Source organism: Taudactylus pleione, unplaced genomic scaffold (genome assembly GCF_031769625.1).
Source record: "Taudactylus pleione unplaced genomic scaffold, aTauple2 ptg000352l, whole genome shotgun sequence".
NCBI classification, from domain to species: Eukaryota; Metazoa; Chordata; class Amphibia; order Anura; family Myobatrachidae; genus Taudactylus; species Taudactylus pleione.
Window position 1 is genome coordinate 126,775 of NW_028284753.1, and position 15,808 is coordinate 142,582.

Sequence of the window (15,808 nt, forward strand, 5' to 3'; positions counted from 1 at the left end):
TAATGCTGCTGTTGCCTGGTAAGGTGACTGCATTCTCATTACATGTTCAATGTCCAGACAATGGCTGATGGATCTTCTCTGTTTGGTCTTTAAATGATAGGAAACTACTATGGCCAAAATTTTCTAAACTCCCAACTCTGTCATCACTATCCAATTATCCACCGCTGTCAGAAAACTACTCAGCCATTAATAAATGATCTCTCCTGTGGAGCCAAAGGACCTGGTGTATTGGTTGCAAGAACAAGCCAGTCATTGTGTCAGGGGTGCACCCAGGCTTAATGTGACTTACTTAAACCCCCCTTTGCATAATTTGTTTGTATTATTTTTTATTTGTCATGAAAAAGTAAATTTCCACTTTTTGTCCGTGATGTGTTGCCGTCTTCTTGCTGGTTAAAAATAGTCCATCCATAGCCTTGGGAGTTTTCTAATTGAAGATCTTTGGAATCTGTGATATGTATATAAGGCCTCCCACACGTCTCACCATGTATATTCACAATCTAATTGCTTTTCTGAGAAAAGGTAGGTCACCCTGACCACACAAAATCATGCTGCAAATCCCTAGCAGGTTAAGTGTCTCCTGAGTCACAATGTGAATGTACAAAACATTTACAGACCAGAACAGAAATCACATTCAACTTTATAAGTTCAGCCAAATTATAGAAAGACAAGATGCAGTTTTGTTTCTACAAGACACTGAGATATAACAATCCATATATGTTTACACATACACATAAATTTCATATACATACTTTAAAAAAATGACAGCAATAGCATTTTAAAAATGAATAAAAACTGATATTTTTGCTTCTTTCTTTTCACCTAAGAATAATTAGAAGTTAAAGCAGCCAATATTCCCCAGGATGTATTTAGATCTATGTACTAACAGTGTTAAGTACTGTTTTAAACCTATTACTGCCAGAGGGAACTACAAATCTCAGCAGCAGAAGAATCGTGGTTCGAAGGAAAGGCCTTGTGGCAACAGGCACCTGAAGCACCAGATCTGTCAGTCCTTATTCCCTGGGTATCAGGTACCAAGCATTAGAACACTGAATCCTTACATTATAAGCGTTGTAATGGCTGTTGTAACATCTGCAGTAGTTAAAAATACAACGCATCAGGTAGAGTGTCACGCCTTATGCTTGTTCAGTTGCAGTAAGTAAGTTCCCAACGCCCAAAGGACTCCTCTAGCAGCTGGGTTAAGGCACTGCTCTGTTCCTGTGACCTTTAAGGATCTAGCTCAATGTCCATACATTGTGTACAGAACATAATCCTTACTGTAGTGTAAATCAAACTAGTCACTACAGGAATTATGTTACCTGACAATTGGGTACTGTACCTCTGCTTCTCAGGCTGGGAATACAGCTGCAATAGGTAGTTTTAAAAGACCCCATAAAAATGCATGGGGCATAATGCCAGGTAGATAAAAAGCAAAGTATACTATGTAACACAGGTAGGTATCGTGCAATCATGTAAATGAATCCTCAGTCATAAGAAATCACTCAGAGCTGGCTCTAAGGAATAGGTGAGATACAGCTCTCAGGCAAGCTACCAGCAGCATGTAGATGAGATATATAAGTGACTGCTGACATCTTGTAGACAAGCAAATTATATATATATATATATATATATATATATATATAGATATATATATATATATACACACACACACACATGCGCACACATACACACCTTTGGTGGTAATTTGGCACTATGAGCTAAGCTAAGCTGAAGTACTGAAGTAAAAGGCAATGGCTAACCTCTAAACTGCCATAGGTATATACAGCACATTATTTTGACCAGGGCAGATAGTTGCCATTTGCTGAAGCCACAGCTTCTACCTAACCACTAACTCAGGTACAATGACTCTCCATGTGTTTCATATTACCCAGCCAGGACTTTATCTGATGAGGGCTGTAACTTAGTCTGCAACACAAGTGCAGGGACTCACTTATTTATAAAACCCTCAAAAACGTAAACAGGAAGTGGTTTTATTCTCACTTTGCAAGTCTTGTAGGTTCATTAATACGCTGCGGGGGGGATCCTACCATGGAGGCGGCAGACTATGACGCCTGTGGGCCGTCATAAAAGCATTGTTGAAGGCAGTTATAGTCAATCATTATGTGTTTGCAGTTTGGCAGGCAATCAGTGCCAATGTTACCCACATGATATTTACAAGTTGCTTGATAAATATTAGGTTAATGTTTGGGAAAGGTATTTCCAGGTAGTTAAACCACCAAAGAGTTGGAGGTCAGAGTGACACAGTAAATCTGTCTTTGGTGTAAGATGAGTGTAAGATGTGTTTAGCAAAATCCTCTTTAGTAAAGCCACATCTACTAATGATTAAATACCTGTACAACGTTGCATTATAAAACATCAAAAGCTACCTAGTTTAGGGGTTCCCACATCCTGTGTAGAAACAGGGCACCTTTTTAGGATATCTTCACATAAGAACAAGCAAACAATATATAGTTATCACAATGGTTCATAGACTTACATAGCTAATATTTTAAAATAATTCCCAGGGACGCTTTGCTGTAAATGTTCTTAAACACATCACACTGATGCAGCCTCAATAGACTGTGATGCACTACAATACTTATCATTACATGCTTATGGAGCTTAGTTATATGGATTATTTTGCAGTACTTGTTAATTATACAGGCACCTCTTGAAACATGGACTCAAAGTGGGCAGGATGCAAATAGAAGAGGGCAGGAGGATGGGAATACTGGAGACCAGAGGTGGGGCCGCAGTGCAGCCCAAAATTCAAATTGGGGAGTCATACTAACTGTAATTTCAAATGCTGCCAAACATAGATGTCCGGGGCTCACTGGCAGTTGGTGTGAATCCTCCAATTTGAATTTTAGACTGCGCTGCAGCCCCACCCCTGGAGCCGTCATTACTGGAGACTCATCCTCCATGTCAAGGGGTGGAAGATAACCGAAATAACAAGTGGATAGAGGCCATGTTTTAAGTTGCGCCTGTATAATTAACTTTTTTTTTTCCATTTTAAAAAATTCTCTTTTCATAATATTAGCTTATAAAGCACATAGGATAGGAATATAAAATAAGAAGTTAATTATATATGCCAAATCAGTGGGACTGTATTGTGCACAATGGCGGAACTAACGTGATAGAGGGGGTCTGGCCTGAAGATGAAGGCCTCCGATTCCCAACTGACAACCATAGGCTCCAATCTGCTCTTAAATTAGTTTCTTCTGACCAGCACTTGTGCCGGATCATACATGCTCATTAGAGGTACCTTGCTCTGCTGTGTTGACTCCTGGGAGACCCCTCCCCAGATTTTGCAATGGGCCTGGTGATGCAGCTGTTTAAAATCAAAATGGACATTTTCAGGGACGTACAATCTTGAAAATCTGTGTTTTTCCCTGGAAATTAGGGACAGTTAGCAACTATGGATTTATTGTGCTCATACATAATCCTGAAAATCTGGAGGTGGGGAACCTGAAATATTACCTATTCACATTTCAATGAGAAATGTGGGACCATGGCTTCAAATATACAATGGCTGTTGTAAGAAGCGGGTAAACTGAATGTTAAATGTTATTACTTTTGTATAGCATACGTTGTGATCAGAGATTATTTTTCAAATTAACTCTTAAAATATTTTTGAACCGCAAATATATTTCTTTGCAGCATTCTGGCTATGTCATTCTCCTGGTACTCAGACTCCGGTCATTCAAACTTTTATGAACAGGGAAAAATGTGGAAGCGTAGTACCAATGCTGCTCTTCTTTTCTGGCATCACGCACTGATTTTTGCATGATTTTATTATGGGTATTTTAGCCTATTATTTGTGGTGGGCACTACAGTGGCAGCTTAAGCCTCCTCTGTTTGATGGGAGCCATTCATTGGACATGGGGACAAAGTGTCCCATGCTGCTTGTACGACAGTCACAGTAATGTTCCCTCTTGTGCACAGGAAATACAAGGAACAACATAACAGAACAAAGAGCCTGATTCAGCATGGATCGCTATTGTGATCGCAGCTGCGATTACGCGCGGGGGTCTGCTGCGCAAATATGCAAATGTCTGCAATCCCTAAGCCGTCGTACAGCCACCATAAAGAGCCCACTACCACTATCTCACATCCGTAATATCTTGCAGTCCTATGTATACATCGGTAACATCGGCCCCTCACACACAATAACAGCAAGTCTGACCTGCCGCAGAAACTGTATGTCTTGTTGAACTCAGTCAGTACATAAGCTGCGTATGCCGTCTCAGAGACTAATTCATGCACGCCCAGAAAATGTCGTTCAAACAGACAGGCACGCCTGCGTTTCTCTGATTACTCCCCCGTCACCACCCCCAAATGCTAACAGCCTGTCACTCACTCTGCGATGGCTTTCATTCTGTTTGAGTGATCGCAAAGCAATGCTAACTCACGCACGTGCACTGCATACACATAAGCACCATCGAGTGATCTGCGTATGCTGTTGCAAAAGCGAACCATGCTGAATCAGGCCCACAATACGCCGATCAAAGGGGTGCAGACTGTGCACTTTGGGAGATGTTCACCAAATAATTTTTATATGTCCTTAGGTGGGCACCAGCCAATTAATTAACTATTTGTGCCACCTAGGAGTATTTTATACAGAAAAGCATATTTATATGCATATATAAACCAAAGCAGTTAAAACATTATTAACTTATGTACAAATGTGGCACAAGACATAAAGACAGCCCTAATGTTCCCTTATTCTTATGATTCACATAAGACAAAAATAAGAGTCCAATCTGCAGTTTTTTAAAAGGAAAATGAAACCGTTGTTAAGGGGTAGTCAAAAATGATAAAAAGCGCAGTAGTTAGATGATTTTACTTTTGCCGTCATATGCATTCCTATGATGTACTGTAAACCTGCAAAAAGTCGCTTGGTGCTCACATAGGGGTAAAAACTGCGCTATTTATCTGCTTTTTCCAGTTCATAAATGACGCCTCCAATAATGCCCAATTATGCTGAAACAACAAGGAGTAATAGCCCCCAATGATTGTATTTCAGATTTCCTTTACAAATCAATGACCTGGTGTGTATTTAGTGCCGCGTATGGCTTGCGTCAAGCCTTTTTGGTTGTTTTAACGTCAACCCTTTTATTTTATATATATATATATATATATATATATAGCGCAAAAAACACATATATTATTATTTACGATGGGTTCAATCATAAAAGTATTTAGCAAGTTAGTTCATGTACACGTGTTTTTTTCTTATGCAATTTTTATTGCATGCAATAAAAAATATCATTGCCTTGACTTAATTACACTGGTCAGAGTGAAATGTGGATGTGCGGACAGGTTGGCTGTCGACACACTGAATGCCCTTTTGTTTTACAAGTTTCTATACAAGAAAGCCGACCCTGAGCCTGCCTCATGTAGAATCAGTTCCAGAGCACTGCACAGTTAATGGTACAGATGTCAGTGCAACCTGAAGCTGCTTATTAAATAGCAAAAGTACAAAACTGTTAAAACACAAAAAACACAAATGATTAATTTCTGAGATTCGGGCTTGTTCTTTGAATCCCATTTTATACTCAGTGGTAGCTTTACAAAGCAGTCATCCATATGTAAGGTAATTCTGAACTGCTAGCAATTAATGCTGATAATAAAAGCAACCTTACAGATACATTGCATTATGGATTGATCAACGTTTAGCAATGAAACAGCTCACAGCCCAAAATAAACTGGTGTATTTTCAAAACACAGTTAAAGTGCAGCATCGCATATTGACAATCAGCATGTCAATTTCTGCCCATCTGATTGACCTATGACTGGCTCTGATTAAGGAATAGCTTACATAAACCACAGACATCACTTGTCTCCTTCAGACTGCACTTCTCTTATCTGTTCGTCATGAACAGTGACTGTTGTGTCTGCTGTGGAATTCTACCCTCTTTCTGCAAAATGTCATCCAAAGCAATTTGTCTGCTCCATAAGGAAACAGCGGACTAAACCAGAATCTGAAATTAGAGCAGGTTAGATAGTGATTCATATGCTTTTTAGCATCAGTTAATAGTGTGGCTTTCTTAGTAAATGTTTAAAGGGGTTGCAATGAATTAAAGTGCTCTATCACTTATAGCAAAACTCTGCATTACAAAAATAGATATGTTCTATTTATTTGGCTCAAAACTGCTGGGAAATGCCTACTGAGATATTATCATAGTGCAAAATGAAATACAGAAAAGGGGTCATGCTTTTTTGCATTTTTGGTGGTGTTTGTTGCCATCCCGGACTAAGGGGCCTATGTATCAAAGCTTGATGAGAGATAAAATTGTGAGAGGAAAAGTATTAGCCAATCAGCTCCTAACTATCATTTTTCAAACACAGCTTGTAAAATGTAAGTCAGAAGCTGATTGGTTAGTGCTTTATCTCTCACAATTGATACATAGGCCCCTAAGCCCAACAACATTACCAACAAAAACAGGTCAAAATATAAATGTTTATCCATCTATTGAATAAAAATATCTATAATTTAAAATATATTATTATTTGTTAAGGTATGGGAACGTTCTTTAAATATATATTTGAATAGATTTTTTCCCCCAATATGGTCTTTAGCTACAAGGTCTCTTTATTTGTCAGTAAAAAAGTTGATATATATACGCAATGAAACAGCTGGAAATGAAGTAATGAACTATTATATGTGCAATGATTAACTGCAACTTATGCCCTTATTGTATATAAAATGTGGATGCAGACTTTGGATTTGTCGAAGCAATATTATCCGCTTTGTTTTGTAGTTGGATAAACCAATAAAGCTGTGTATGGCCAGACCAGAACCGTCTGTGTCCAGGCAGAATACCATTTTAACATAAAGGAGGATGGATCACATGAATTAAATGAATGTTCATTTTCATAGCCTACATGTGAGCAGTAGTGCTGAAGTGATGTGTTACATGCCTTGGAGAGAGATAGGAATGGAGAAGTTGTCCAAAGCATCCAAACAGCTTCTGTCATTTATCTACCACAGTCTTTGAAATTACAGATCCTTATTGTTTACCTGGGGCATCTTCTCCATTCTGTCTTTATCCAGGGCTTAATATATCTCCCTCCAGGGCCTTATTCAGAGTGAGACGTAAACGCCATTGGTGGCATTTTTTGCCGCAAGGTGCATTTGTCTTTAGTGCTTTTGCTCATCTTTTCGCACTGCATACATCTAGGGGCACATGACTATGGCAGGAATGGGGCGTGCAGTCCAGACGTGGGCAATGGGTGTGCAGACACGGCCCATGTACAGTAAGAGCGTGCAGTCGTGAATTGAAACTAAAATGGTTGGTGAAAAGTGGCAAATGTAGCCACCTTGATGGCTCTGAGTAACTGTTGCTATAACACTACTCTACGTTTCACATGTGAAGACACAACCATATATGCAAACTCACTAAAACTGCTGAAACAGTGTTTCTAAAGTGACTTACATGGCAGTGCACACTTGTTTAGCGCAAAGAATGTTCATGCTCATGAGGAAATGGAAGCACACACATATATTTGTAAGTGATGTCATTAAAAATAAATAAATAAAAATACTTATATGCATCTACTTCCATTTGCATTCCAGGGGTTCCGATCCACTGCAATACTTCTTATCTGCTCTGTTTGTCCATTATCCTTTCAGTGGATTCTACCTTCCTACTGTGGTGGTGGTGGGGGGCAGCTGAAGGACTGCAGCCTCTCGCCTCAACCGCGTTCCAGCTCCTATCCATTGCGCATGCATAAACATTAAACGGGGAAACACACAAACAAGCCTTGCAAATACGCAAAAAACAGCATTGGCTAGGGGCTGCATCAGCTGCAGCCCCTAGAAGCTGAATACGACTGCCATAATAAAAGCAGAAGAGGCTTTCCATCGGAAGTGCTTTCTCTGTTAATGGCAATCCCAGGGGGAGAGAACACCTATTGTGGGACTGCCTGTCTGAAGAGTGATTAGCAGAAATCGCTTCCAATGGGAAGCCAATGCTAAATCACGTAGTGGGGGACTAGGTGCTCACAGGGAAGCGATGGACTTTACTAGGGGGGCTGTAGCTCTGCAGTCCCTAGGTAAAATCCGCAACAGGCATTAACTGTATTTTGTTTCCATTGTGTATTGGGATTTTTAGAATGTTTAGGGGCAGATGCATTTTGCTATCCCATTTGCGCCCAACTTTAAATAAGGCCCTTGGAGTACAGTACAATTCTCGTTGATGTGTGGTGGCCCTGTGAGGCTGAACACATGACACCACATTAGGGTAACAAGAAATCACACATTTTCCTGCGTTCCTCTATGGGGTGCAAGATAAATATTTTTACGGAGATTAACGAGGTGTGCCAGAGATGGTCAGAAAGCCGGCACCTTACAGCCATCACCGCTAATTGAATTGCCAGCTTAGATTGTTAGCATTGCATCTTTTGAATTCAATGCCCTGGTCTTGTACTGCCCAATGCAGATGCGACACTCAGGACCATACTGTAGTTCTATGTTATGATTGCTTTTACAGGGTAATATTTAATGAAATATTTTTCCTTTAAGGGGTTTAAATAATCTACAAATAGATTAAAATGCATTTTAATATCATTATCCAGATGTCGGATAGTGGACAAAAAACAACCTCCTGGGTGAGGGTTCAGCAGCCGTGGCCCGCGGTTGTTCTACTGCATGCAGCGCAGAGTGGCTCCCAAGTCTCCTCGTCAGCGTCACGTGAATCATGTCCGTGACACTGAGGAGGGGACTCAGGAGCAGCTCTGCCGGGACGCCAGGTGAGTCATAAGCAGCGGGGATAGGCTCTATGTGGTTTGGTGGGGGGTAGGCTCCGTGTTGGGCTTTTTATGGGGGAGAGGGGGGGTAGGCTTCATTTGGCTTGGGTTTAGGGCTCCGTGGGGCTTTCGGAGGGAGGAGCAGGCTCCGTGTGGCTTGGAGGGGGCCCCCACAACTTAGTTGCCCTGGAGCCGACACAAGCTTTAAATCCGGCCCTGAAAACATCTATCAACAGGTTGCTCATCCCGTGAAATAATCTATTTGTACTGTATTGCCCTCTACAATTTATACATAGTGTAGAGTGCATGGATATGTCTTTGTATAGAAAGTTTTCTACATGCATTTGTGAACGCCACATAATGCCTTAACATATGGATCAATGTATTTTTTTATTTCTTTATCTTTAAACTCGACTGATGGGATTACTTTTTAGTTAAGGCAGAGAGAAAATTTGTCCAGGTGTCCTTGGACCAAAAAAAGATCCATATCATTATAACTATATTACAAAATAGCAACTTTTTTTTATAAATGTTATTAATTATATATTTTTCTTTTAATATATCTACTTTAGTTTTATAAAATAAATATAGGATTTTATTATGAATGATTGATTGTGTGGAATGTTGGGGCTTACTGTTTATGTAACTTTTCCCTGCCCTTTTCCTGGAATATAAATATAGTAATTAGGATGGTAACCACGTAACTGGCTCCTCAGTACAGGGTCAAAGCTTGTGTGTGTCTAGGGATATGTAAGGTGCTATCGTTTTCACATGAAAACTTCACTTGTTGCTGAGAGCATTGTTACCAGAATCTGCCAAAGGAAAATTGATGGAGAGAAAAAGATAAACGTATACTTTTGAGTAAAAATGCTCATAAACATCTAACAATTGAGTTAGATGTGATGTATCTAAACCATGTGATTAATTCTTCCGAAATATACATTTTATGAGCTACGTTGAAAAAACATATATGTGTACTGAAAAATATGGTGAAGCTAATATACTGAAAAAATAAAACATATCCCTTTTCCTGCAGGAGGAGCATGTAAGACGTTGATGGTTAGAACACCTTTCTGTCTGGGTCTATAGAATCTAGAACATTTATAGAAGAACCTGTGCATTAAACTATTCTCTGTTCCAGGGCCTGCAACTGTAATGGTGCAGATTTTATTCCTAAAGCAGTTATGTGTATCATCGGAATACTCCCCCTCTCCTTATCCCCTTCACCATCAGTCAGCACTGTAAGTACAGCTGTGGTTCTCAATCAGAGGGTCATGTAACAGAGTGTTGTTTCAATGCAGGCTGAAGTACTCAATCACCCCTTTGGCTTGTGATGTAGCCCCGACGTCTCCTGGCCTGAAAACAAGAGAACATAATCAGCATTGAATCTATCAAAGGAAATGGGCAAGGAGAAAGTAGGCCTTGCCATTTTGCCCAGGGTTTGAAGCCAGGAGAGTAAGTGCTTATAGTGTAGAATTTTATATATAAAAAAATAGGAATTCTGCCATTCCTCTGCACTGCCTGTTACTCTGTGCATATATTGATGTACAAACTGCAATGTATGACAAATAGATATTCATATGCACAGAACTCAATTTGTGATTCTCATATTTCCCCCAAAATTAACAATTTATACTCCAAAAGTGACACAACATCTGTAGTCTGTAACTGGTTCTCAGATTTGTCCTCTTGTGATCCGTGGGTCAGTGACATAGCAGACATTTAGGATGTTACTCTCTTGACGATGGATGTAATGGTCATGCCTTTCTGGCATGGCGAAGGCTGGAGGTGGAGTCCATTTTGCATATCTGTACACGGTGACCCTTAAGGCACACTGCAGGGGTAAGAGAAATGGCCCGCAGGGGCCTTTTATGAACTGTGGAAGTAGAGGGGCTTGACTCTACCAGACAGGATCTTGGGGACCTGGACGGAAATTATTTCAGACATCATTTCAGGGAAATCCACGCTGACCATCTGTGCCTTCACAAACAGGTCAAATGTAAACTGGTGCAGCTCACGGGCAATCTAAGCAAAATAAAAAGATATGTATAAGATCACCAAGTCTCATGCTGCAACATATACAGAAACATGAAGTGCACCATACACTGTAATTAAGGAACAGTAGGCCTAACATTGTGCATTGAATATGTAGGTTTTATCCACCATAATGCTTCTACAGGGGCAGTTTAAGAGAGGAGTGGGGCCCGTGTGCAACCTCTGTCTGGGCCCCCTCCTCTCTGGCAGCGCAGTAGACTCTGGTGCTGACACAGGACACCAGATGGAAAATTTGCACCTGTCATAGGGTTGGCGCAAGCTTGGCAAGTGAGCGTCTTAGTAAAATAGGATTGGACGCGGCATTAGTATAATGATACAGACGATGCTGCAGCAAAAGCAGAATTGCCTACCCTCCTGTAATGGCTGGGAGGCTCCCAAAAATTAAAGGTGGACAAGTCTCCCAAAGACTGGGGCCACCCAGCCGCGGCCGTCCACTTCCCCAGTGAAGTGGATGGCACAGACGACCGAGGACGTGATTCACATTGAATTGCATCATCGTGGCTCTGACCCCTGCTTCACAATGCCGGTAATCATGGCATAACATAGCAGGGGCTGGGCTACGATGACATGATCACATCGTCACGCTCCCCCCCAGACCTGCCCACCTGCACCAAACCCGCCGCCTGCATTCCCGACCTGGCTGCCTCCTCGCGCAGGAGGAAGCCAAAAGGTCAGCAAGTATGAGCAAAAGACACATCCGCGTCTGTGTCCCACTCTGAATCAGACCTTAAAGGTCTCATTTATTAACCGTTGTTTTTTAAGCACCTACAGGATTAATTTAATCATATGCCAAGTAATCTCCTAGCATGTTTTTGGAGTTTGTGAGAATAAGGGAGCACCAGTGCTCGAAGTATGGCGGTATGCAACGGTATGGCATACCGCCACTTCCAGCACTAAACATTTTTATTTTTTTTCTAAAAGTTTCAAGCTTGGGTGCGACGTACCGTTAAGAATTTGGCTGCCGGTACGTCGCACCATCACTCACTATGTAGCGGGATAAATTGCTGTCAGACCCAGACTGCGCCGCCGAGCAAGTACTTGCTCAGCGGCGTGACATCAGCTCTGGCTCCGCTGCCTCCTGCTGTTCCTTCCAGCCTTCTTGGGCTTATGGGAGCGTGAGGGTGACGTCATGACGTCACATCACGTTCCCACATCGGGCACAAAGCAGCCTGGGTCTGGGCGCATCTCTCCTGTCAGCATCAGCATGTCAGCATCAGCTAGATACCCTTCACGGAGCGGCGCTCCTCAGCTCCTGCTTCCTCCCCAAAGAAAAATAGTGAGTGACAGCGGCGGAGGCAGGTTAATGATGTTGGGAGTGGGGCGCGGGGTTTGTTACTGAAGCAGAGATTACTGGGCGTGGGGTGCGGGTTTTTAATGATGCTGTGAGTAGTGCAGGTTGTTGGTTCTTGTTAATGGTGCTGGGAGGGAGTAGTGGGGGTGATGTTAGTGGTGCTGGGAGGGAGTAGTGGGGGTGATGTTAGTGGTGCTGGGAGGGAGTAGTGGTGGTGATGTTAGTGGTGCTGGGTGTGAGTAGTGGGGGTGGTGTTAGTGGTGCTGGGAGGGAGTAGTGGGGGTGATGTAAGTGGTGCTGGGAGGGAGTAGTGGGGGTGATGTTAGTGGTGCTGGGTGTGAGTAGTGGGGGTGGTGTTAGTGGTGCTGGGAGGGAGTAGTGGGGGTGATGTTAGTGGTGCTGGGAGGGAGTAGTGGGGGTGGTGTTAGTGGTGCTGGGAGCAAGTAGTGGAGGTGGTGTTAGTGGTGCTGGGAGCGAGTAGTGGGGGTGGTGTTAGTGTTGTTGGGAGCGAGTAGTGGGGATGGTGTTAGTGGTGCTGGGAGCGAGTAGTGGGGGTGGTGTTAGTGGTGCTGGGAGCGAGTAGTGGGGGTGGTGTTAGTGTTTTTGGGAGCGAGTAGTGGGGGTGGTGTTAGTGGTGCTGGGAGCGAGTAGTGTGGGTGGTGTTAGTGGTGCTGGGAGCGAGTAGTGGGGGTGGTGTTAGTGGTGCTGGCAGCGAGTAGTGGGGGTGGTGTTAGAGGTGCTGGGTGTGAGTAGTGTGGGTGGTGTTAGTGGTGCTGGGAGCGAGTAGTGGGGGTGGTGTTAGTGGTGCTGGGTGTGAGTAGTGGGGTGGTGTTAGTGGTGCTGGGAGGGAGTAGTGGGGGTGGCATTAGTGGTGCTGGGAGGGAGTAGTGGAGGTGGCATTAGTGGTGATGGGAGCGAGTAGTGTGGGTGGTGTTAGTGGTGCTGGGAGCGAGTAGTGGAGGTGGTGTTAGTGGTGCTGGGAGCGAGTAGTGGGGGTGGTGTTAGTGGTGCTGGGAGCGAGTAGTGGGGGTGGTGTTAGTGGTGCTGGGAGTGAGTAGTGGAGGTGGTGTTAGTGGTGCTGGGAGCGAGTAGTGGGGGTGGTGTTAGTGGTGCTGGGAGCGAGTAGTGGGGGTGGTGTTAGTGGTGCTGGCAGCGAGTAGTGGGGGTGGTGTTAGTGGTGCTGGGTGTGAGTAGTGTGGGTGGTGTTAGTGGTGCTGGGAGCGAATAGTGGGGGTGGTGTTAGTGGTGCTGGGAGCGAGCAGTGGGGATGGTGTTAGTGGTGCTGGGAGCGAGTAGTGGTGTTGGGTGTGAGTAGTGGGGGTGGTGTTAGTGGTGCTGGGAGCGAGCAGTGGGGGTGGTGTTAGTGGTGCTGGGAGCGGGCTGTGGGGGTGGTGTTAGTGGTGCTGGGAGCGAGTAGTGGGGGTGGTGTTAGTGGTGCTGGGAGCGAGTAGTGGGGGTGGTGTTAGAGGTGCTGGCAGCGAGTAGTGGGGGTGGTGTTAGTGGTGCTGGGAGCGAGTAGTGGGGGTGGTGTTAGTGGTGCTGGGTGTGAGTAGTGGGGGTGGTGTTAGTGGTGCTGGGAGGGAGTAGTGGGGGTGGCATTAGTGGTGCTGGGAGGGAGTAGTGGGGGTGGCGTTAGTGGTGCTGGGAGCGAGTAGTGGGGGTGGTGTTAGTGGTGCTGGGAGCGAGTAGTGGGGGTGGTGTTAGTGGTGCTGGGAGCGAGTAGTGGGGGTAGTGTTAGTGGTGCTGGGAGCGAGTAGTGGGGGTGGTGTTAGTGGTGCTGGGAGCGAGTAGTGGGGGTGGTGTTAGTGGTGCTGGGAGCGAGTAGTGGGGGTGGTGTTAGTGGTGCTGGGAGCGAGTAGTGGGGGTGGTGTTAGTGGTGCTGGGAGCGAGTAGTGGGGGTGGTGTTAGTGGTGCTGGGAGCGAGTAGTGGGGGTGGTGTTAGTGGTGCTGGGAGCGAGTAGTGGGGGTGGTGTTAGTGGTGCTGGCAATAGTGTGTATGTAGGGTGTGGGGGGTGACCAGGAGGTGTCCCCAGGGATGTGCAGCCTATGCTCCCTATAGTTAGGCTCTTTGCAAATCATTAGCCTGCCATATAATCAATATTATTTCCATGTGATAGGGAGAAGCCAGTCACCAGGAAGGGAAGAGAGTGCAGGAGACAGGAAAACAGAGCAAGGAATGCAGACAGGACTCCCCAGTCTCTCCCTCCTGGGCTGTGTGTAATTCTGGAGCCACACTGGACTTCTGGATCAAGCTGCAGGTCAGTCCCTTGCTTTCCATCCTCATTACACTGCACTACAGACACTGACCTGCTGTTTAGACCAAGCCCTCATGCAGAGAGGGGAGGTGGGCGCAGAGACTGCGCACAGGGGGCTGTACTCTCACATTTAACATTTTGTATGTATTATTTTAGCTAGTATACCCTGCTCTTAGAGAGGCTGCACTTAATAGATATAGGCCCTGATTCAGAGCCGGATGCTCTTTCAGAGCGCTCGCTCTGAATCAGGGCGGCATTTTTTTTGGAGCCGGCCTTCTGGCCGCTCTCATAGCTGTAGGTGACCACCCACAGCTTTAGCAAGGGGCCAAGTGATGGTCGCGATGGTCCCAACCATCCGCAGGCCCCAGTGAGCTTCCGGCTCTAATGGAGCCGGAAGCTCACCACTGACATCACTTGTGATGTCAGTGGGGCCGTCCCCAAACGGCAGGCGTTCCTTCGGGAACGCCCCCGTTTGGCAAGCCACCCCCCCGACCCGCCTTCAAAACGGGGCGAGCTGTCAATCAATATCGACAGCCGCCCCATCTTGTAGTGAGCCCAGGAGCGACGGAGCTGCCGTCGCTCACTGGGGCACGCGCATGCGCACCCCGATGCCGGAGCAGTGGGGGACCATCGACCTGCTTGCGAGCGCTGTGCGTTCGCGAGCGGGTCTGAATCAGGCCCATAGATCAATGATCTCTTTATAGTGACAGCTGCTGTAATTGTGTCCATCATGCGAAAGATCTGGTGCCAGGTCGCCAGCTGATTACTGGCACACTGGCTGACATCCATGGATGGAGAAATAGCGGCACCACGCCACCGGCATTGCAAATCTGGCACTGTCTGCGAGCCTAATGGAACTTGCGGACCGGCAGCCAATCAGGAGCCGCAACAGCTTCTGATTTGCTTGCAGGCAGCATCTGGTTTTAAATGACGGCGGCGCAGTGCAGCTGTCTCGGCATAGATGTCTGCCGTGTAGGGCACTAAATACACATGGAGATGAGTTTCCTCTCATCATGTAATTTCTCATCATGAGATTGAGGCTGCTAAAGGTACACATGGGGTAGGTAAGATGTACAGGGTACGCTTGCTAAAATAATACATACAACATTTTAAAGAGGGTTTTACTGTGGGGCATAATGTTATAAGGGGCATTACTATGTGGCATAATGTGTAAGGGACATTTATATACTGGGTGGCATAATGTGAACTACAAATTTTATAAAGGACATTACTTTTAAAGGGCATTACTCTGTGTGTGGCATAATATGTATAAGGGGCATTGCTGTGTGGAATAATGTGTTATAAGGGAACACTACTATTGTGTGGCATAATGCGTGTAAGGGGTACTACAGTATGGTACACTACACTAATGAAAAAGGTGTGTGTGTTACGGACACGCCCCCATTTGAGTGGTCACACCCCCTTTTCTGGCGCATGCGCACACATAAGTGCTGTCTTG

The 15,808-nt window shown here is 44.7% G+C and overlaps 1 protein-coding gene across 1 annotated transcript in view; it reads right to left on the bottom strand.

The window, feature by feature from the left end:
* Positions 1-658: 658 nt before the first annotated feature.
* Positions 659-15,808, bottom strand: part of AR (androgen receptor) — a 455,147-nt gene continuing 439,997 nt past the window's right edge. Inside the window, exon 8 of the mRNA XM_088444238.1 lies at positions 659-10,773. Coding sequence (XP_088300364.1) covers positions 10,618-10,773 — 156 coding nt within the window. The 3' untranslated portion in view covers positions 659-10,617. The remainder of the gene's footprint in view (positions 10,774-15,808) is intronic.